Below are 20,676 nucleotides of genomic sequence, written 5' to 3'. Positions count from 1 at the left end.
GCGGGTTCTGTGCACAGGGTCTGTGCCCGGGGACGGGGGGAGCTGGGCGGGTTCCGTGCACAGGGTCTGTGCCCGGGGACGGGGGGAGCTGGGCGGGTTCTGTGCACAGGGTCTGTGCCGGGGACGGGGGGAGCTGCCCCTGCAGACGAGTGCGCGGCAGCTGGACAGGGCAGCCGAGGAGGCGGGCCCGGGGGCGGCCCGACTGGGGTGGGCGGCTCCGACGCGAGCCAGAGCCCAGCAGCGGGTGGGCGACCCAGTCCCGTGGGCTCCGAGCGCTGCCCGGCTCCCCAGCCCCGCTCTCTGCCCGGGTGGGAGGGAGGCTGTGGCCATGGAGCTAGCGGGGGCCCTGCAGCTCGGGGAGCTGGCGGCCGCCTTCGCCCGGGTGCCCGTCTTCCCGCTCTTCGACCTGGGCTACTTCATCGTCTCCATCCTCTACCTCAAGTACGAGCCAGGTCAGTGCGGAAGCGGTGTCTCTGGGGGTCACGGGCTGCCTGTGCCCCATAGCCCGACACCCCACCTTAGCCAGGGGGCCCCGCTAGGGCAGGACAGCTGCTGGGGGCCCGCTTTCCCGGCAGCGCAGAAAGGGGGAATGGGGGGGTTTCTCCTCCATCTCAGGCTGCCTCGGGGCTTATGGGGGGTCACCCATCCCCAAATCCTCCTCAGACTGCCCCAGACCCTCAAGCTAGCCCATGGCCAATGGGTCCCTTATTCCCCTTCATCCCCTCCAGCAGCCCTCCCATAGCCCTCTACCCCCGACTGCCCCATCGTCTCTTCCTTCCATTCCCATGCCCTCTGGGATCCCCTCTCCCAGGGGGTGTGCAGCACAGGCCGTGTCTATATAAGGTCGGGGACAAGCAGGTCTGGTAAGTGATCATCGACTTCAGAAAATAGCCCCTGTCACTCAGCGGGGGAGGGGTAGCGAGGGACAATACACTGCCCTCCGTTGGGGGGGAGATCGAAAATCACAACCAGAGGAACTGCTCTCTAGATCCCTGCACAGAAGTGTCTCCCTTGCCCATACCTCACTCCCACTGAAATACACAAACTAGGCAGATGCCCACTAAGCTTAGAAACAACAAACTGGCATAGAGAGTTCAGGAAACACTGGCCAGGAGACCCTAGGAGGATCCACAAGGTAACCATGCCAAGGTTGAAAATAAGAAATTTCGACATCAGTGTTCAAAATACCAAGAAGTACAAGCCTGAAGCATCCTCCAATTAACTGATTCTGCTAATAAAAAGCAAGGAAGAAAAAGTTAACAGCACTAGGAGAAAGGAAAGAGATGGCACCACACTATGTAGTATCCCATCACTGAAGCAATCTGGACAATAATGCCAGATAGGGCTAAAGGACTGTGAAACTGTCCTAGAGCGATGCTGGTTAGACTGTGATAAGTGGAACACTCAGTGTTCCTGTGCTTGAACTTGGGCAAGACCTGTAGCTTGTCATGCTAAGAAAGATCTTGAACACAGGAGTTGAGGGGTTCCAACATGTGGGATGGACAAGGGTCATAGATGGAAAATGTGCCTAACCTAAGGCCAAAGGAAAGAAATGACAGACTGTAGTCTGCTCTGTAGTAATCTGTCACTTAGTCAAGAATATAAAATGAACATAGATACGGCTGCATAACCCTATTCGGAGTAGGCAGTTGATGTACTGACAGAGACACTTGGCATTACTGTACTCTAACCTATGGCAATGACTGCATAGTTTGTCATACCAATTAAGATTTTTTTAATTGCATTGAATTGGCTGGGATACAGAGGTAGAAAAAGGTGCGTGTGCATGAAAACATCAGTAAATAACATTGAGCACTTGCAGTGCTTTATGGTTCAAAGCACTGTACTGACGTTAAGAGTAAACTATCTTGAGCAGTTTAGTATCATCTGCAAACTTTGCCACCTCACTGTTTACCTCTTTCTTCAGATCATTTATGAATAAGTTGAATAGGATTGGTCCTAGGACTGATCCTTGGGGAACACCACTAGTTACCTCTCTGAAAATTTACCATTTATTCTAACCCTTTGTTCCCTGTCTTTTTTTGTAACCAGTTCTCAATCCATGAAAGATCTTCTCTCATCCCATGACAACTTAATTTACGTAAGAGCCTTTGGTGAGGGACCTTGTCAAAGGCTTTCTGGAAATCTAAGTACACTATATCCACTAGATCCCCTTTGTCCACATGTTTAACCCCTTCGAAGAACTCTAATAGCTTAGTAAGACATGATTTCCCTTTACAGAAACCATGTTGACTTTTGCCCAACAATTTATGTTCTTCTATGTGTCTGACCATTTTATTCTTTACTATTGTTTCAACTAATTTGCCTGGTACTGACGTTAGACTTACTGGTCTGTAATTGCCATTGTGTGACTGTCTGTTCTCCAAAAAAAAAAAAAAAAAAAAAAAAAAAAATGCAAGGAAGATTCCCATTAATAGCATCATTTTTCTCCATCAGTGCATTAAAAAAATGGCTCCTGATTTGACTGGTTTTGAGCTCAGCGTGACAACTAGCAGAGAAATCTGCTCTTGGAAACTAATTTTAGTTGGTTATAAAATAATAAAAACAAGAATTCTCAGTCACTTCCTGGTAAGATGAGTTTAATCAGAAGGAAGAGTACATGAATCCTTTGAACCACTTAGCAGCAGGTCTTCTTAACTGGACGGGGCTAGCGCTGGGAGGATGGGAGGGGAGGGGAGTGAATTAGTATCCTCTCCTTTTACTATAAGAGACCTGGGTTCATACTGCAGCTGAAGCCGCAACCTAATGTCCACCAGTGCTGCCACAAAATTTGGCAGCTTCTACTCAGTAAGAGACCAGAACTGGTATAGCTAATCAGGAATGAGATGCATTAGCAGAGATGTGTGAGGTCCTGTAACTAGGATTGCAGATCAGAATTAATGTGCAGTGTCAGATCAGTGTGTGCGCAGCTCTCATGGCCCCTGCCTGCATTATGCCTGCATGGACTAGCCATGGCTGACATCATTGCTCAAAGAAACCATAAATGAGAGGTCTCTCTCTGCCAGTTGACTAGGCCCATCTAAAGGCATTTTGATATTTGTCAGTGTGAAAATATTCACACTACATCCACCTAGCAAGTCATTCCTCTAACGAGCATTTAGACCAACAACAAAAGCATGGAAATTACATCTGTCATTTTTAGACTTCATGTTCTGAATTCTGCTGTTGCTTACACCTGTGCTACTCACCGAGGTCATGGGAGTACCAAGCAGATATCGTAGAATGCAGCCCTTCTGGTTTTTGCATGGATTCCATGTATATGCCTTGTCACCATCCTTATTTGTGCCAAAGAGAGAGGTCAAAGCTCCTGTAAATGGATTGGAATTAAATTAGCTTGTACAGGAATTCTGCCACCAAAGGTTTGATTGTAAATGACTTCTGTTATTAGACCATACTTTTCAGATAAGAGTGATTTGTGTCATCTTTAATGTAATTTGGTTAGTATCCAGTTCTAGAGGGTAGCAAACCTGGGCAGTATGACTTGGAAATTTACCCAAACCGAGAAGGTCCCTGGAACACCCTAAAAATCCTAAACTGAAGGGAGATGTAAACTTCACAAATATTCTTAAAGTTCTCCATGCAGTGCCTTTGAGGCAGCATATCTGGGGTCAGGAATTGTTCTGTTTGAATGGATATTTCATCCCTATCCAGAATCAGTCAGCTTTTGGACAAGGTGACTAGTTGGACATCAGCAATATATGAAGATGTCCCTCAAAAAAAAAAAAATCCACCTCTGAATTTGTCAGCATAATTGCCTAATAAATAAGGAATAATCCATGTCAGTGTGGCTTTGGCATGCTCAGATTTTGCTTTATTCGGTGTAAAGTAGATTTCTGTACTAGAGGATTTAAATAGAGCTTTGTGGTTTTCCTTGTTTGATCACTTACAGGCCACTCCCAACAGGAAGCCCTGAGATGAATACTTAAGTGACTAAAAAAATAAATAAAAACATGATTTAAGTATGCAAGCCAGGTAAAAACCTTCTTGGGTTCCAGAGCAGTGCGTGTAGCCTCTTGCTGTGTTCCTAGTCTCATTCAGTCTACAGCTTCTATAGTTGAGATCAGGGAGTGGATAGTAATATACTATTTGCTTTTTGGGTGAGATTACATGGTGTTATATGGCAGATGAGATCAGCGATGCTGTATGTAAACTTCAAGGCTGATATTAACTCCTAAAGACACTGCCTAAAAAGCTATCATAGTTATTTTATTTTTACTGATTTTTCAGCTGTCCCAAACATATTTGAGAGAGAGTTCTCTTTATAGCTGAGTAGTGTGGTCTAGGCATAATTTGACTAAGGCAGGCTCCAGTCATTATTACTGAAGTGAGGCTTTGTTGGTAATGGTGTATAATGTTAACTTAGCAGAACAGAAATTTACCATCCTTTCATTCTATGGCCTGCCAGTGTACTTACTGAACTGAGTTCTGTCCCCTGCAGACAGGGGCCCCGTTGGGTAAGTATTTGCCAGATGTAATAGCTGCTTTCACCTCAAAGGATTCCAACTTGGACAGAGCAGGGAGAGGGCAGCTCTGATGAAGGATGTGTTCTGACAGAATATTTTAAAATAATTTCTCATTGCATTCAGAATCTTTACTGCCCAGAACTTTATTTATTTATTTTTTGGCATGCATTTGTGCCTATCATTTTTGAGGTTCAGCAAAAGGTAAAATAAAAAATCCAAGACCTGTTTCTTTAAGCAAAGAAAGTTAATTGTAGTTAGGCCCTGACAGTCTACTTCTTACTGAGCACTTGGCAATTTGTAGTTGACAGCTAGTAAACACTAGTTGAAACACCATATATAGGATGCTGGTATGAGTTCAAGGTTATACAGCATCTTGCAGAATTTGTTTTTTAAAAGTTTCCCTGCAGAAACATGTCTGTGACGGTAGACTTTGGGGGCAGAGGGAAGTTTTCTGATACACAAAAAGCAACAGATTGTTCTTAGGACTAAGGAGTTGATTAGCAGCAAAATAGCAGCTATGCTAATAGACTGGCCCCATTTTCTACTCTATAGGGCAGCTGAAAGCTAGCACAGGAGAAGAAAAGAATCATATAACCCCTTTCTCTTATCTTAAAGCTTCAGGATCACTGTTTGTGTGTTAATTGGTTATTTTGTGATGAATGAACTGAACAGGTGGTGCAGGGGTTCTAGAGGGCCCCTAGGTTGAGGCCAATGCATATTTTTAGACAGTGGCAAGCTATCAGTTTCCAAAACAAAATATCAGATCATCATTCCTTCTGGTGTCTATAGAGAGTAACAGCTGCACCAGGGGTTAACTCTTGGCCAGTTCATAGACTTCAATTAAATCAGATCATACCAATGTCTGCTGAGGCCCACAAGTTGTGGTCATATTTATAGTCATTTAATGCAATTGGTAGAGTTTCAATTAAATCAGTGACAAAGAGAACTGAAGGGATTGAAATAGGAAAAAAAGCTTAGCTATGCCCTTTGGTTCCCTCTCTTCTTTTATATACGCAGTATTCTTGCCGCCAAGTTAAAGAAGTATGGGCTGGATGAATGGACTGTAAGGTGGATAGAAAGCTGGCTAGATCGTCAGGCTCAACGGGTAGTGATCAATGGCTCCATCTCTAGTTGGCAGCCGGTTTCAAGCGGAGTGCCCCAAGGGTCGGTCCTGGGGCCGGTTCTGTTTAATATCTTTATTAATGATCTGGAGGATGGTGTGGACTGCACTCTCAGCAAGTTTGCAGATGACACTAAACTGGGAGGCGTGGTAGATACACTGGAGGGTAGGGATCGGATACAGAGGGACCTAGACAAATTAGAGGATTGGGCCAAAAAATACCCTGATGAAGTTCAACAAGGACAAGTGCAGAGTCCTGCACTTAGGACAGAAGAATCCCATGCACTGCTACAGACTAGGGACCGAATGGCTAGGTAGCAGTTCTGCAGAAAAGGACCTAGGGGTCACAGTGGACGAGAAGCTGGATATGAGTCAACAGTGTGCTCTTGTTGCCAAGAAGGCTAACGGCATTTTGGGCTGTATAAGTAGGGGCACTGCCAGCAGATCGAGGAACGTGATCGTTCTCCTTTATTCAACATTGGTGAGGCCTCATCTGGAGTACTGTGTCCAGTTTTGGGCCCCACACTACAAGAAGGATGTGGAAAAATTGGAAAGAGTCCAGCGGAGGGCACCAAAAATGATTAGGGGTCTGGAGCACATGACTTATGAGGAGAGGCTGAGGGAACTGGGATTGTTTAGTCTGCAGAAGAGAAGAATGAGGGGGGATTTGATAGCTGCTTTCAACTACCTGAAGGGGGGTTCCAAAGAGGATGGAGCTCGGCTGTTCTCAGTGGTGGCAGATGACAGAACAAGGAGCAATGGTCTCAAGTTGCAGTGGGGGAGGTCTAGGTTGGATATTAGGAAACACTATTTCACTAGGAGGGTGGTGAAGCACTGGAATGCGTTACCTAGGGAGGTGGTGGAATCTCCTTCCTTGGAGGTTTTTAAGGCCCGGCTTGACAAAGCCCTGGCTGGGATGATTTAGTTGGGAACTGGTCCTGCTTTGAGCAGGGAGTTGGACTAGATGACCTCCTGAGGTCCCTTCCAACCCTGATATTCTATGATCCCATGATTCTATACCTTAAGAGGCTACCCACACCCTTAAGGAAAAATCCAATCTTTGAATCTACATGGGGCATCATGCAACACATTAAGATGATTACAACATCATCTTACTAATTCTCTTCTCACACAACTATGAGATAACCCCTGCCTCAGGATCAAGTCCAATTCCATGTGTAAGAAAATTTGGATAGAAAAAGAATTAACAAAAATTAAATATATAATTCAGGATGATACACATGTAATTGAAGGAGGTCAGTGTAACAAATAACTACTGCTGTCTCACAGTTCCTTCTTTCAGAAGCTATGCTCAAGGATTCATGCAAGGATAGGGAACAACTGGTCTGTTTCATCTCTCTCACCTCTAGAAGAGCATGTTAATATGGAAACAAAAGTCACTATAGGAATTATTTATAGGTGGCTTAGTGCTTTGCATTACCCTCTCAATTTCAAAGAACACTGAGGGTGGGGGGTGGTAAGGAGGAAAAAAAAAACCAACCACCAACTTAGCCTTATTCTCACAACAGAAACCTGGGAGAATATCCTGGCTTAATGTGAAAGATACTTTGAGTTCTTTATCCTTGCGATTCTTCCAGAACAAGATAATAAGCAGGTACTACTGGCCTCCAGAATATTTGTTTAAGGTTAGATTGTTGCAATCAACTGTTGTCAAGGAGATGCAAACAGCTATATACCAACCTTTTACACATCTCTATACCTGTTAAAAAATGCACGCGTTCTGGAACACCATATACAGTGCTCTCTCAAAAAGAGAGTGTTGCTATTGTTCCTTCTCCAAGCTTGTGTATTTTAGGAGTGCTAGATGAGTTGTTATTACCAGTTATCATTAAGAAATGGATTGCAGTAACTATTTTAGTAGCCAAAAGAATTATTTGGAGAAAATAGTAATCTGCAATTCTGCCCTCAGACATAGACTGGCTTAGTGAGCTTTCTACTTCTGCATTAATGGGGGAGGAGGGAGACTGTCTTATAAAAACGCTTAGAAAAAAATACGAGGATGTCTGGTTACACATGAAACTACTGGATACTTTTGCAGTTTAATATATGTTTGTCCCCAGTACTCATAGGTTATTTATCTATTGAGTCACTTCAATAATTGATGCCCTGCATAAACTCTGCAGGTTCAGGGTTTATTTGTAAGACGTGGACAAAAACAATGAATATTGAATTGTTATTAAGGCTGTTGATTAATCACAGTTAACTCATACAATTAACTCAAAATTAATCGCGATTAATCGCAGTTTTAATCACACTGTTAAACAATAGAACAAACATTGAAATTTAACTATTTTTGGAGGTTTTTCTACATTTTCAAATATATTGATATAAATTACAACACAGAATACAAAGTGTACAGTGCTCACTTTATATTTTTATTAAAAATATTTGCACTGTAAAAACGATCAAGAAAGTGTGTTTTTCAATTCACCTCATACAAGTACCATAATGAAATCTCTTTATCGTGAAAGTGCAACTTACAAATGTAGATTTTTTTCCTTACATAACTGCACTCAAAAGCAAAACAATGTAGAACTTTAGAGCCTGCAAGTCCACTCAGTCCTACTTCTTATTCAGCCAATTGCTAAGACAAACAATTACATTTACTGGAGATAATGCTGCTAGCTTCTTATTTACAATGTCACCTGAAAGTGAGAACAGGCATTCACATGGCACATTTGTAGTTGTCATTGCAAGGTATTTACATGCCAGATATGCTAAACATTCGTATGCTCCTTCATGCTTTGGCTACCATTCCAGAGGACATGCTTTCATGCTGACGATGCTCGTTAAAAAAATAATGCATTAATTACATTTTGACTGAACTCCTTGGGGGGAGAAGAGTATGTCTCCTGCTCTGTTTTACCCGCATTCTGACATGTATTTCATATTATAGCAGTCTTGGATGATGACCCAGAACATGTAGTTCATTTTAAGAACACTTTCTCTGCAGATTTGACAAAATGCAAAGAAGGTACCAATGTGAGATTTCTAAAGATAGCTACAGCACTCAACCCAAGGTTTAAGAATCTGAAGTCCCTTCCAAAATCTGAGAGGGACGAGGTGTGTAGCATGCTTTCAGAAGTCTTAAAAGAGCAACACTCCGATGCGGAAACTACAGAACCCAAACCATCTAAAAAGAAAATCAACCTTCTGCTGGTGGCATCTGACTCAGATGATGAAAGTATAAATGCATCAGTCTACACTGATTTGGATCATTATCGAGCAGAACCTGTCATCAGTATGGACGCATGTCCTCTGGAATGGTGGTTGAAGATAAAGGGACATATGAATCTTTAGCGAATCTGGCACGTAAATATCTTGCAATGCCGGCTACAACAGTGCCATGAGAACGCCTGTTCTCACTTTCAGGTGACATTGTAAACAAGAAGCGGGCAGCATTATCTCCTGCAAATGTAAACAAACTTGTTTGTCTGAGTGACTGGATGAACAAGAAGTAGGACTGAGTGGACTTGTAGGCTCTAAAGTTTTACATTGTTTTGTTTTTGAGTGCAGTTATTTTTTGTACATGATTCTACATTTTTAAGTTCAACTTTCATGATAAAGAGATTGCATTACAGTACTTGTATGAGGTAAACTGAAAAATACTCGTTCTTTTGTTTTTTACAGCAGAAATATTTGTAATCAAAAATATAAAGTGAGCACTGTACACTTGGTATTCTGGGTTGTAATTGAAATCAGTATATTTGTAAACGTAGAAAACATCCAAAAAATTTAAATAAATGGTATTCTATTATTGTTTAACAGTGCGATTAATCGCACAATTAATCTTTTTAATTGCATGATTAATCATGATTAATTTTTTAATCACTTGACAGCCCTAATGGTTATGTATATGGTATTTCCATCTTGTGAATGTATTTATAGAACTTTGTTTTTATATATATTCACATAATGAAACAAAAATAAAGTTTAAAAGAATTGAAGAGAATTCCACTGTCCCTATCACACTGAAAATGTTACAAAGTTTCAAGATATATAGGGTAGAACTATCAAAACAGACCAGCTTCTGGCCCTACATGGCTGTATAGTTATGAAATAAATATGGGCAAAGAAGAAATGGGAAGTTTCCCTTATTGAGAGTTTAGTGTTAGTGTCCTGAGCAATAGGACATTGATTAATTCAGGGAGAACAAGAGCTCTCTGTGGGCTCATCTACACAATCCTGACCCCTCAGATCTCACACAGGTTGCAGAAACCCATAGACTTGTTTGCATTTCTTATTCCAGTCTCTTCACCTTCACTGGAATTTTGTCTAGTTGAACTGTAACACCTTGTGAAAGGGACCTGCAAATCAAACAGTCTCTAAAGCACAGAGAGCACATTCATATAATATAAACAGATGAAAATGAATTTAATATGCTTCTTTGTAATACCTGCAAGACATCTGGAAGAATATTTTATAATAAATAAATATAAATCTTAACAAGGCTGCTATCTCTTCTCCTAGCCTGGAGCAAGGAAAATAGATACCAGAGGTCTTGTCCTGCTTAAAATCAGGTCTGTCCAAATTTAAGACCACCTTCTTGAAAATCGTGTTGTGTCTCATTGTCACGGTTAAGGCTAGCAAGTGATTGGGCTTTTGCAGTGATGAGTCCTAGGACATGAACGTGACTATTTCTTGCAATCCCCTAAGCAACACCTTAATCGTTTTTTATTTTAATAGATGATTTAATCTGAGCTTGTTGACCCTGTGTCCACGCTTTTTCCTGTACTAGATGGCCTCTCTTTGTTTTGTCCTGTATAAGTTCTAAGAGCTCTTGATCAGAATGGTTTTACTGTGTGTTTTTTCCCAGCAAGTCAGCCACCTTAGCTGGAGGCTGCTTTAGAAATAAGCTAATAAAGTTCTAGATGGGTTTTTGTTAGTGTCCTTGATACTTATACTTAGTACTTAAGTATTAACACTAAATAGACTACAGATTGAGCCATTATGCCCTACATGTTCTGTGGGGGAATCTGTAGCAGGACATAGAGCTCTTCACCTGTTTGTTGTCAGTTCTTCACGCCAGCCTAGAGTGGACTGGAAGTGGGAATTTTCTGTAACTTTTTATGAATCCTAGGCATGCCTCAGTTTCCCCCAAATGTTGCATTGCTGGAGTTAACATGTCTCGTGCACTGTTCCAGGAGCAAGGAGGTGTGTGTCTCACCTCCCTGTCTGGGTGGAATAAATGGAGTCATTGAAGAACTGGCTTAACCTCACTCAAATCAGAGAGTCCAGCAAGACAAAAAGATGCCCCAATGAAACAGCAGGAAATCCCAGCAGCTGGAGGTCAGACTTGTGAACTGAGCTGAAGAACAAGGTGTCAGGTGACTGGAAGAAGGGCTGCTTTTTGGAGGGCCTGAGGAGCCCAGACCTGGGGATAGCCACAGCTGGAATCCATTACAGCTTGGCTGGCTCATCATGGCACTGGTTTGGCTAGGATGGACTACGCAGGGGTCGGCACATGAGCTGATTTACTGTGGCACGCTGCTGCTGGCCTGGGGTCCCGGCCGCCGGCCCCACTCAGCCTGCTGCTGGCCTGAGCGGGGCCGGTGGCTGGAACCCCAGACCGGCAGCAGGCTGAGCCGCTCAGCCGGTCCGCTCAGCCCGCTGCCAGTCTGGGGTTCCATCCGCTGGCCCCTGTGAATGTAAAATGTATTACTGTCACGCAAAACCTTAAATTACCGCAAATAAATGAAGACTTGGCACACCACTTCTAAAAGGTTGCCGACCCCTGGACTACAGTGTAACTTCTGTAGTCCACAGTGTAACTTCTGTAGGGGGGGAGAGATAGCTCAGTGGTTTGAGCATTGGCCTGCTAAACCCAGGGTTGTGAGTTCAATCCTTGAGGGGGCTACTTGGGGATCTGGGGCAAAATCAGTACTTGGTCCTGCTAGTGAAGGCAGGGGGCTGGACTCAATGACCTTTTAAGGTCCCTTCCAGTTCTAGGAGATGGGATATCTCCATTAATTATTATTATTATTCTGTAAAAAGCAACAGAGAGTCCTGTGGCACCTTTAAGACTAACAGATGTATTGGAGCATAAGCTTTTGTGGGTGAATACCCACTTCGTCAGACGCATGTTCTGTGTAACTTCTGTGTCTCTGTGCTAACATAAGGACCATAAGATTGTGTAGCCAGGTGATTAATAAATGGCTGCCTCGTTTTTTTAAAGGCTGCCTGTGTTGCTGTAAATACTCCCTGAGATAAATGCACCCTGAAGGGGCTCAGTATAAGCCTCTCACAGGACTCTGGCTTGACTGGATTTATTGCAGGGAGCCATGGAGAAAGACAGCAATTGCTGGTGCTGAAGGCCCAGTCTTGGAGGCCCTGAGCCTGCCCCTCTGGAATTACAGGAGCCTGGGACACTAAAGGGTCACTCCCAGGAGATTGGTTACTATGGTGATGGGAAATATGGGGGCAAAAGAAGTCCAAGCAGGCTGGCTTGGCACTGCACTCTCCACACTCTATTTGCAGCATCTTAAACAGGACACAATACTGTAAAATCCCATAGAATCCTAGAGGAAGCCCCTCTGCAATTGGATTTAGTGTGAAAAGATGACTGCTTGTAGCAGGAAAGTCCAATGACTAACTAGCTTAATGATCAGGTTAATAGACTTATGGTTTCTGCCAGCCTAGTTGTCCCAGCAGGGGCCCCAGCTGCAGCCTCAATCACCCCTACATGATCCAATTGCTCCCCCAGAGGTTCTGACACCACAGAGGAGCAAGGGGAGGGACAAGGTAGAGACCGAAGCCCATCCACTCCACCAGGTCCCAACCCAGGACCCTAGGGGTTTATCAAAGCATCCAGCCTAGTTACTGAGCTAACCCCAAATTGTTTTCCTCCAGTTACTGCCTACCAGTCTGGAACTCCTTCAGTTTGGGGCATGATCATTGGCTTAGAAGACTCTCCCCGGTGTCTTAGTGGCCTGTTCAATCAATCTGATTTAGGGTCTTCCACTCCCACAGGAGAGTGGGGGCAGCAGCAGGAATCCAAGCCCCTGCTGGTAGGGCAGCCAGCCTTCACAAAAATTGTTACTTCTGACATAACTCAACATCAGCCTTGTGTCCTCATTCAACTCCTTTCCCCCACCCTTTTCCCGAGGGACTAGTGGCCTTTTAAACTGTTCCTCCAGTGGGACATGCTCTTCCTCTTGAGGGGCAGGGGCTTCCTAGCCCACTACTGCTCTACTCCCAGCCATGGTTCTACATGGAGCCTTTAGGCCTCATCACACTGCTCAGAATAGTTTCCATCCTCCACAAACTGTAATAAAACTTGGCTCACTTCCTGTGGCACATGCTTATATCACAGCCTGTTGTGTGGGGATTTACTTTTATTGTCAATGGAACTCTACCTAGCATTTTTGTGCAACCCAAATTCTTAGAAAACTACCTAGATCTATGCACTGAAATTTGTTCGGTTACAATTGGAATCTCAGCTGCCGCTATTGAGGATTATCAGAAGTTAGAGGGAAGAGCAGTTAGCCCTTCTACTTTGTAATTTTATTTCACATACACTTGTTTAATTATTCTCTGCCTAGCTGATCAGTTATGTTGTTTGGGATAGTCCAACTGCTTCATGATTGTATGCCTACTGGGGGAATCTCTGTCAATAAAATTAGTTTTTCTTTACATGAATACTGTTCTCTGCCCTTTTTCTAATGGAGAGCATGCAGGTCAAGTCTCCTGGCAAGACAAAGCCTTGGGGTTGTGATGTGTGTGTAGATTATATTTTCTCAATTGGAATCTTGTTTCACAGGAGCTGTTGAGATGTCCCATCAGAGCCCTGTTGCCTCATGGCTTTGTGCTATGCTTCATTGCTTTGGAAGTTATATTCTTGCTGATATGTTACTTGGGGAAGCTCCTATTGATTATTTCAGCAATAACTCTAGTGTGCTCCTGGCCACGGCAGTATGGTGAGTCTTTCACACTTTGGTACAGCTCGGTGCGGGGGTACTCACATTGTCCAATTTGGGTGAATTAGGAAAAGGAGGGGATTAGATAGGGAGGAGTATGGAATAGTCTTTTGAATTTCTGGACCTAGTTTTCAATTAAACTGATGACCTAATATTTTGATAAGATGAGCTAAAGTTAACCTACATTTGGGTTATTTCTGTTCACAGATGCCTCAGTTAAATTGTAGCACAGCCTACAAAACCAGCATGCACTGCACTGGCCCTGAAAAGAGGCTGTGTTTGGGGTGAACGTGGAGTGAGTGGAAGCACTTCAGTGGAATTGTGTACCCTTTTTTGTTGATCATGATGGTAAAGTGTCTGCAGAATTCAACAGACACTGAAAAGTTTAGTTTCCTAATACCAAAGGGGATTTTGTATTCTGTGCAGGCTGCACCCAGCACTGCCTTCTCCATGACTCAGTAACTCAGAATGACAGCACAGACGCTATTCTCTCACCATCTCCTACACAGTCCAATTGGGACAGATGGGTCACTGCTTGAACTCTTTGTGGTTTTGTTCCAGGTATTTGATTTTCTTCTGCCCCATGAACCTCTTCTACAAGTGTGTCAGCTTCTTGCCTGTGAAGCTCATCTTTGTGGCAATGAAGGAGGTGGTTAGAGTTCGTAAAATTGCTATTGGAGTCCACCATGCTCACCACCATTACCACCATGGGTGGTTCATTATGGTGGTTACTGGCTGGGTCAAAGGTAAATCCTGAGCTACTGTAACTCATGAGTGGTACACTCAGCCCCTGAAGAGAGGGAGAGGAAAGTCTGGAAGTGCAGCAGAGGCACTTGCATCATGTCTCTCAGTAGTGACCTGGTTAGCTAGGGATGAAGCTAATGGGTTCCTAATAATGATGCTTAGCACAAAGATTCTTTAATCCTTGTAGCACAATTATGAATTGGGTCATCATTCCCATTTTATTGATGGGGAAACTGAGGCACAGAGAATTGCCTGAGGCCACACTGGGAGTCAGTAGCAGATCTGGGGATAAGATTCAAGATCTCTTAGTTCCCGGTCCCATTCATGTAACCACTAGCTATGACTCTCACCTATATATTTTTCAGGGCATTTCTGTCTATGCCAAAAGGTTTAAATCCATTTTCCTTAGGGTTTTTGCTAACAGAGGGTGTGTAGTCTGTTTCAGCCCTGCTGATTGAGAAGGGGACCAGATACCCTTCCCCTACATGACAACACTTTACACAGCTGTACAAAAGAGTTTAGCTTTGGCTCCAGTGTTGATTTTAGGATTACTTTTGTTTTGATCAGGAATGGGTCTTATGACCCTTTTAGGACTAGCCTGGTTCCCATATGATTGGGAAAAGTTGTGCTTTTGCAGGGCTCTTCTGGTTTGGTGATTTCACCACTTCACTTTAACTGTTTCCTAGGTTCTGGCATTGCCTTGGTGTCTAATTTTGAGCAGCTGCTGCGTGGAGTCTGGAAGCCAGAAACAAATGAAATTCTTCATATGACCTTGTAAGTATCTAGAATAAATTCTCTCAGACCAAGAACATATCCAAGAACAGTGCCTCCTATTCTGTGCAATTCTACTTGATGTGCTGTATGAAATGAGACCTAATTTCTTTCCTAGCCCAACAAAAGCCAGTCTGTATGGAGCAATCCTCTTCACCCTGCAGCAGACTCACTGGCTCCCCATCTCTAAAGCCAACCTCATCTTCTTCTTCACCATGTTTATGATTGTTTGCAAGGTGAGTTTACAACAGGTTTGCAGTTAAAGAGTCTACAGAACCAAAGGAAAGAAGGGGTGTGTATTGCCTCAGGAGTACATAACTAAGTTGGGGGGCCATATCACCACTGGAGTACACAGTCAGGCTGGGGGAGACGTATCACCACAGGGATACAAAGACAGGTTGGGGTGGTGGTATCACCATAGGGGTATGGAGTGAGGTTGGCAGGAGCAGGATTGCCACAGAGTTATGGAGACAGCAGCTTGGGGGAGGCATATCCCCACACAGGTATGGAGCCGGGGTGTGTGTGTGCATATTGCCACAGGGTAAAGAGTCAGATTGGAAGAGTTAATCAGTTTAATGTAAAACTCTCCCTTCTGGGATGCTGCTTTACATTTTTGTTTAGTCAGATTCTATCCAATGTCCCCTTACCTAACATACAAATATTTCCATGTAGGGTGCTGCAGTTCTGACCAGTGGGTGTTGGCAGTAAGAGTTTCTCTTTTATTAAGTTTAAAAAGTAGTTGTCCTGAAATGTTGAAAATGGCATTTTTGGCAAGGACAATTAGCAAGGAGTGAGGCAGAGGGACTCCATCGGCTTGTGTTCAAGAGAAGCCCTAGGACAAGCTCTTGCCCAAGCTCTGGGTGATCCTCCTAGGCTGTTATTGATAGCCCTGGGTGTTCACACTGTAGTTAGCCTGTAAAGAAACTGGGGGTTGAAGTCTCCCAGTCTTCCAGAAGATATGGGAGATTAGGGTCCCAGCACTGAAGACCCAAATCACTTAGCAATATTCACTCTCTCTACAAAGGTTCAGGGAGCTGGGGGCAGGAATATTCCTTGCCAACTAGCATAGATGCCAACTTTTCCCAGCGTTGGTGGGTGCTCGAACCCCCACCCTCGCCCCCCGCCCCACCCCTTCCCCACCTCCTCCCAGTCCTGCCCCGCCTCCATTCCAATCCCTTCCCCAAAGTCCCCGCCCCAACTCCGCCTGCTCCCTGCCCCTACTGGACCCCTTCCCCAAATCCCCACCCCGGCCCCACCTATTCCCCGAGCGCACCGCATTCCCCCTTTCCCTCCAGCGCTTGCTGCCACGAAACAGCTGTTTTTCGGCAGCAAGCACTGAGAGCTGGGGGAGAAGCAGGGAAGGCGCGCTCAGGGGAGGAGGCAGAGGTGAGCTGGGGGGCAGGGCGGGGAGCTACCGGTGGGTGCAGAGCACCCACCAATTTTTCCCTGTGGATGCTCCAGCCCCAGAGCACCCACAGAGACAGCGCCTATGCCAACTAGTATTTAACAGGTGAGGTATGTGATCTGTAACTGCCCATCTCTGATGTTGCATGACAGGTGTTTATGACTGCAGCTCACTCGCATACCTCGCCGTTTGCTCCAATAGAAGGCTTCATCTGCCCAGTACTCTTTGGCTCCGTTTCTAGTGGGCACAACAGTCACCATGACCACCATGAGGATTCCCATGATACTTCCCCTCCTGCGAAATCTAAGGAGGAGCTGAATGAAGGCACACGGAAACGGAAAGCGAAAAAGGCTGAATAAGCGAGATCGGATACAAGTGGTGAACAAGCCAAGGAAGAATCCCTCAGAGCTGCATTGAAAGCATCTCCAAGCCACCTGTGACCTCACATACCCTCCAATCCCTGACACTTCAAAAGAGAGAGATGGAAATCAGGACACTGCCAGATGGATCCCTGAATTTCATCCATGCGCTTCGCCCTGCTGCTAGCTTCATGATCTTTGTCTCTACATCTAATCCCCTATTTTAGAGGGGGGGGGTAAATTTGTGCCAGGCTGAGGTTTGGGTACAAGTTCCCAGCCCACCAGCAATTATGACAGCATTTTGTTACTATACAATTCCTACTGCCCTCCTGTTCCCGCCCCCCCCCCGCAACACATCATTGAAGGGGCTGTTTTGTGTTCCTCCAACTCACAAATTCCTTTTGATACCCTTAAAAAGAAAATGAAATACTTAGAAACAACTGAATATGGAAATTGGATTTTTCAGCAAAAGAGTAAATTATCTGCTGTGAAGCTGAGCTAATGCATTTCAGCTCCCATACTTGCAAAGTACCCCATGATGTAGGGCTTCAAATTAAGATGGCATATTTTATATGCCTGATGGGCCTGGCCAAGTACCACTTGGGTAATTATATTTTTCTCATCTAAATTCCCCCTGCAATTCTTAATTGATACAACTTCTTCACTTCCTTAACGTAATGTTTACACGTTTTGAAGATGTAAAATGCTATAAGTGTTCTATATTCATACTGTTACTATCTTACACTGTTGGGTAGTGTTGTTTGCTGTTAACTCTAACTGCCAACAACTCTCTGCCCCACCCCAGAGCTGACTGCATTTCATTGGGGAGGTGAAATGATCCCTAGAGTTTGGATACTGGTTTGTTTGTAAACTACTTTGGAATCCTGACAGATACAGGCACAATCTAAATGATTATTTATTGCTATTTATTATTGCTAAGGCACCAAATTATTGGGCCTGAAATTGGCTTTTAAAGAGAACTCGGAATCTGTATTTACACAGTAGGGCACATTTGAGAAAGGTCTTAGGCCCTCAAGTACACTCTAGCCCATACTGGTTCCAAAGCAGGCTGGAGGGTGGGCTCGATTCTCTCACTGCTGGGAGGGGCATTTCCTTACATTAAGATTTTATAAACCCAGGAAATGGTTTTCAGATAAATCTGATTAAAACACCACTAAACATCTGACTGGAGCGCATCTGCAGAGGAAATATGAGCCTCTTTTGTACAGCTCATTGAGCCAAACTTTTATTAGCTAAGGCTGTAGAGCACTCTCTCTCTCTCTCAAATGGGACAGAACACCACACCACACCCAGGAGGTGTGTGGGTTACAATAGCACAAGTATGGGCCTGGGAGAAGGGCCTTTGCCCAGAGGGTGAGGAAGGAAATGGTCAGTCTCCTGAATGCAGAAAGCCAAGGCACATGAAGAATTCAGCCAATTCTTTCATGTCCTGCTCTGTGAATGTTTGGGGATAAACTTTAGATAGGAAAGGTTTGAAATCTATGCACTGAATTTGTTTTTAAAAATGTGACCTTGAATGTTGCCGCCACATGAAGTGCATTTGGGTTCTGAATTTCCTGGGTCAGCTGGAGCTGGGAATACTGCTGCAGGGGCAGCCCAACTGGTGCTTGGAGCATATGGGTGAGCTTTCAGTGGCATTGCATCCTGCCATCCTCAGCTGATGGTGTAGTTGCTCTGACTCAGCCTGGGTGGGTGAGTGTGTTTGGAGGTGGGGGAATAAGTGAAAGGAATTCAGAGAATCTCTCCCCATCCCTACTCCAAAAACTTTAATTGTTAAAAATCATTGAAATAAATGGAAATTAGTTGCCTAGTGGGGCTGGTGCATGTAACCCTAAACTAAATCCTACGTACAACAGGACTAAAGCCAGTACAGGAGATCAAATTAACTGTGGTTCTTAGTTTTGAAAGTGCCTTATCCTTGTGACCTTCTCTCACTCATTATAAAATACAAGAATAGGCCTGATAGCTGTCTATTTTAATAGATTTTGTTTTATTGAAGCCTGATGTTTCTCTTACATGTGCCAGAATGTATTTAATGTTCAGTGAGATGCTTGATTCAAGGGGAATTATTGTTTTATAACAGCCATCAACAACATAAAGAGATTGTGAAGTGACTCAGTGTCCAGTGGTGCTCAGGAGGCAAATGTATGTCCCTCTGACTTGCTTAAGCCCCAGAAACACTCCAGTTACAACAGCTTCCTGGGACGTGGTTACCGCCTGCTTGGCCTCCAACCGAGTTTTGACATGGTTCTAAGGTGTAGTGTAGGTTAGACCTCACTGTGTTCTGTAACCAGACTAAAACCTTGAACATGACCAAAGGCATACTTAGTCTGGTCTATGCTCTAAATGAAATATGTGCACTTACAAGGTCTACTGCCATTGTTGTCCATAGTTCAGGCTGATCACATGGGAGCTCAGGAAAGAGGGGGGCAACTTTTTGGAAGCTTATTAGTTTCCCTGTTAGAATTACAGTGGAAACTCACTCTCTCCATATAGGCATGAAGATGGAAATGGGGACGATGCACATGCGCACACATACACATCTCTGTATAATCTGTTTGAATCTATTATTGAATCTTTGCATTTAAAGCTGATAAATCCATATGACTCTTACAAGAACAAGAGTCCTGCATGTTTGCTCTACCCGAACCCTTTTGCTGTTATCTAGGGCTGAGTGCCAAGACTCTTTCCAAGGCAGACAGTTGGGTCAGGCTGATGCTCTTTGATAAGACCTAGAATACATGTTCTGTAAGGTATAAGAAAGCAAAGTCTTCAGGCCTTCAAGGGACCGTCTCAGGCCCTGACCAGGGTGGTGAATGCAGCTGCCAGAAGGAGAAAGCTCTATTTCATTTAGTCAGGCCTTCCACGGTGAGAGCCATAGGGGCCTTTATTGAATGAGCAGGTTTCAGCTCTGGCAGCCTCTGGCATAATTCCAGCACTGGCCTCCCTGACCCCAGGTGGTAGAGATGGTTCTACAGAAGGCAGAACCTACCACAAAGGAACAAGTGGCCCTTCAGGGCTGCCCCCACCTTTTGGTAGCCCACTGGGGCATCCTGTATATACAGTGGCTACTTTAGGACTATAAGAGGAGACGTGTCTGGTTTTGACTCTTTAACAGTAACAGCCATGAAGTCCTATGGAGAGATGGTTTGATTTACTCACCGTCATTGCACAAGAATGTGAGTGATGAGGACAACTCAGTGCAATCCACCTGCCTGCAATGCTTTTAAACAAACGAAGACCTGCACAGGGCTAATCACTTCCAGCCTTGTGAATCCATCATCTCTCTCTTCCTAGGAGAAGTTTTTAAGAGTTTATATTTTTGCTCTCTGGGTGATCATAGCTTTTGCTCAGGGCATCAGTCCCTTGGTCAATATAAGCTGCAGTGAACGGTTAGATCTGAGGTGTCGCTATGACCTGAGCCAGGAGAGGAAAGGTCAGTGTGAGGTGGGAAGAATGAGGCTTGCTGCATGTGTTGAAACCCACCATTAAAAAATACATGGTTTTAACAATTGTCCTCTCCCATCATATCCACAGAAAATGCTGAACCCATCAGTAAAATGTGCTCAGAGTGTGGTGCTGGCTGGGACTCGCAGGCAGATGAAGGCAGAAGTTTCAGTTGCTTTGTAAAGTTCTAAAATGTCTCAGTGTCCCATGCTGTGCTAGCAGTGCTGAACATTCCCAACTCCAAGCCATGCAGCTGTGCTGGAGCAGGAGTGGGCCTCCCAGGGCAAACAGCTTCATAGCACAGATGTCACTGCCGCCAAAGATGTTCTGATCCGATAACTTTGTTGATACTAACTCTAGTGAGAAATATCTAAATGTAATAGATTTA

At 44.3% G+C, this 20,676-nt stretch overlaps 1 protein-coding gene across 1 annotated transcript; it reads left to right on the top strand.

Annotated features, from left to right (window-relative positions):
• The first annotated feature begins 328 nt into the window (after positions 1 to 328).
• On the top strand, positions 329 to 16,820 carry TMEM38A (transmembrane protein 38A). The gene is made up of 6 exons (XM_065422410.1): positions 329 to 452; positions 13,385 to 13,541; positions 14,103 to 14,287; positions 14,972 to 15,059; positions 15,175 to 15,292; positions 16,614 to 16,820. The coding sequence occupies exons 1-6, from the start codon at positions 329 to 331 to the stop codon at positions 16,818 to 16,820; spliced, it is 879 nt and encodes a 292-aa protein (XP_065278482.1).
• Positions 16,821 to 20,676: the final 3,856 nt, after the last annotated feature.

This window comes from Emys orbicularis, chromosome 24, assembly GCF_028017835.1.
Source record: "Emys orbicularis isolate rEmyOrb1 chromosome 24, rEmyOrb1.hap1, whole genome shotgun sequence".
Taxonomy (NCBI): domain Eukaryota; kingdom Metazoa; phylum Chordata; order Testudines; family Emydidae; genus Emys; species Emys orbicularis.
This window is presented reverse-complemented; position numbering and strand designations above follow the sequence as displayed.

What these genes read in the sequence shown, in the direction of transcription:
- TMEM38A (XM_065422410.1), top strand. Translation starts at nt 329, where the DNA reads ATGGAGCTAGCGGGGGCCCTGCAGCTCGGGGAGCTGGCGGCCGCCTTC. An exon ending in CTCCTGGCCACGGCAGTATG is followed by an intron (nt 13,542 to 14,102) that starts GTGAGTCTTTCA and finishes GTTTTGTTCCAG; the next exon opens with GTATTTGATTTTCTTCTGCC. An exon ending in TGTTTATGATTGTTTGCAAG is followed by an intron (nt 15,293 to 16,613) that starts GTGAGTTTACAA and finishes GTTGCATGACAG; the next exon opens with GTGTTTATGACTGCAGCTCA.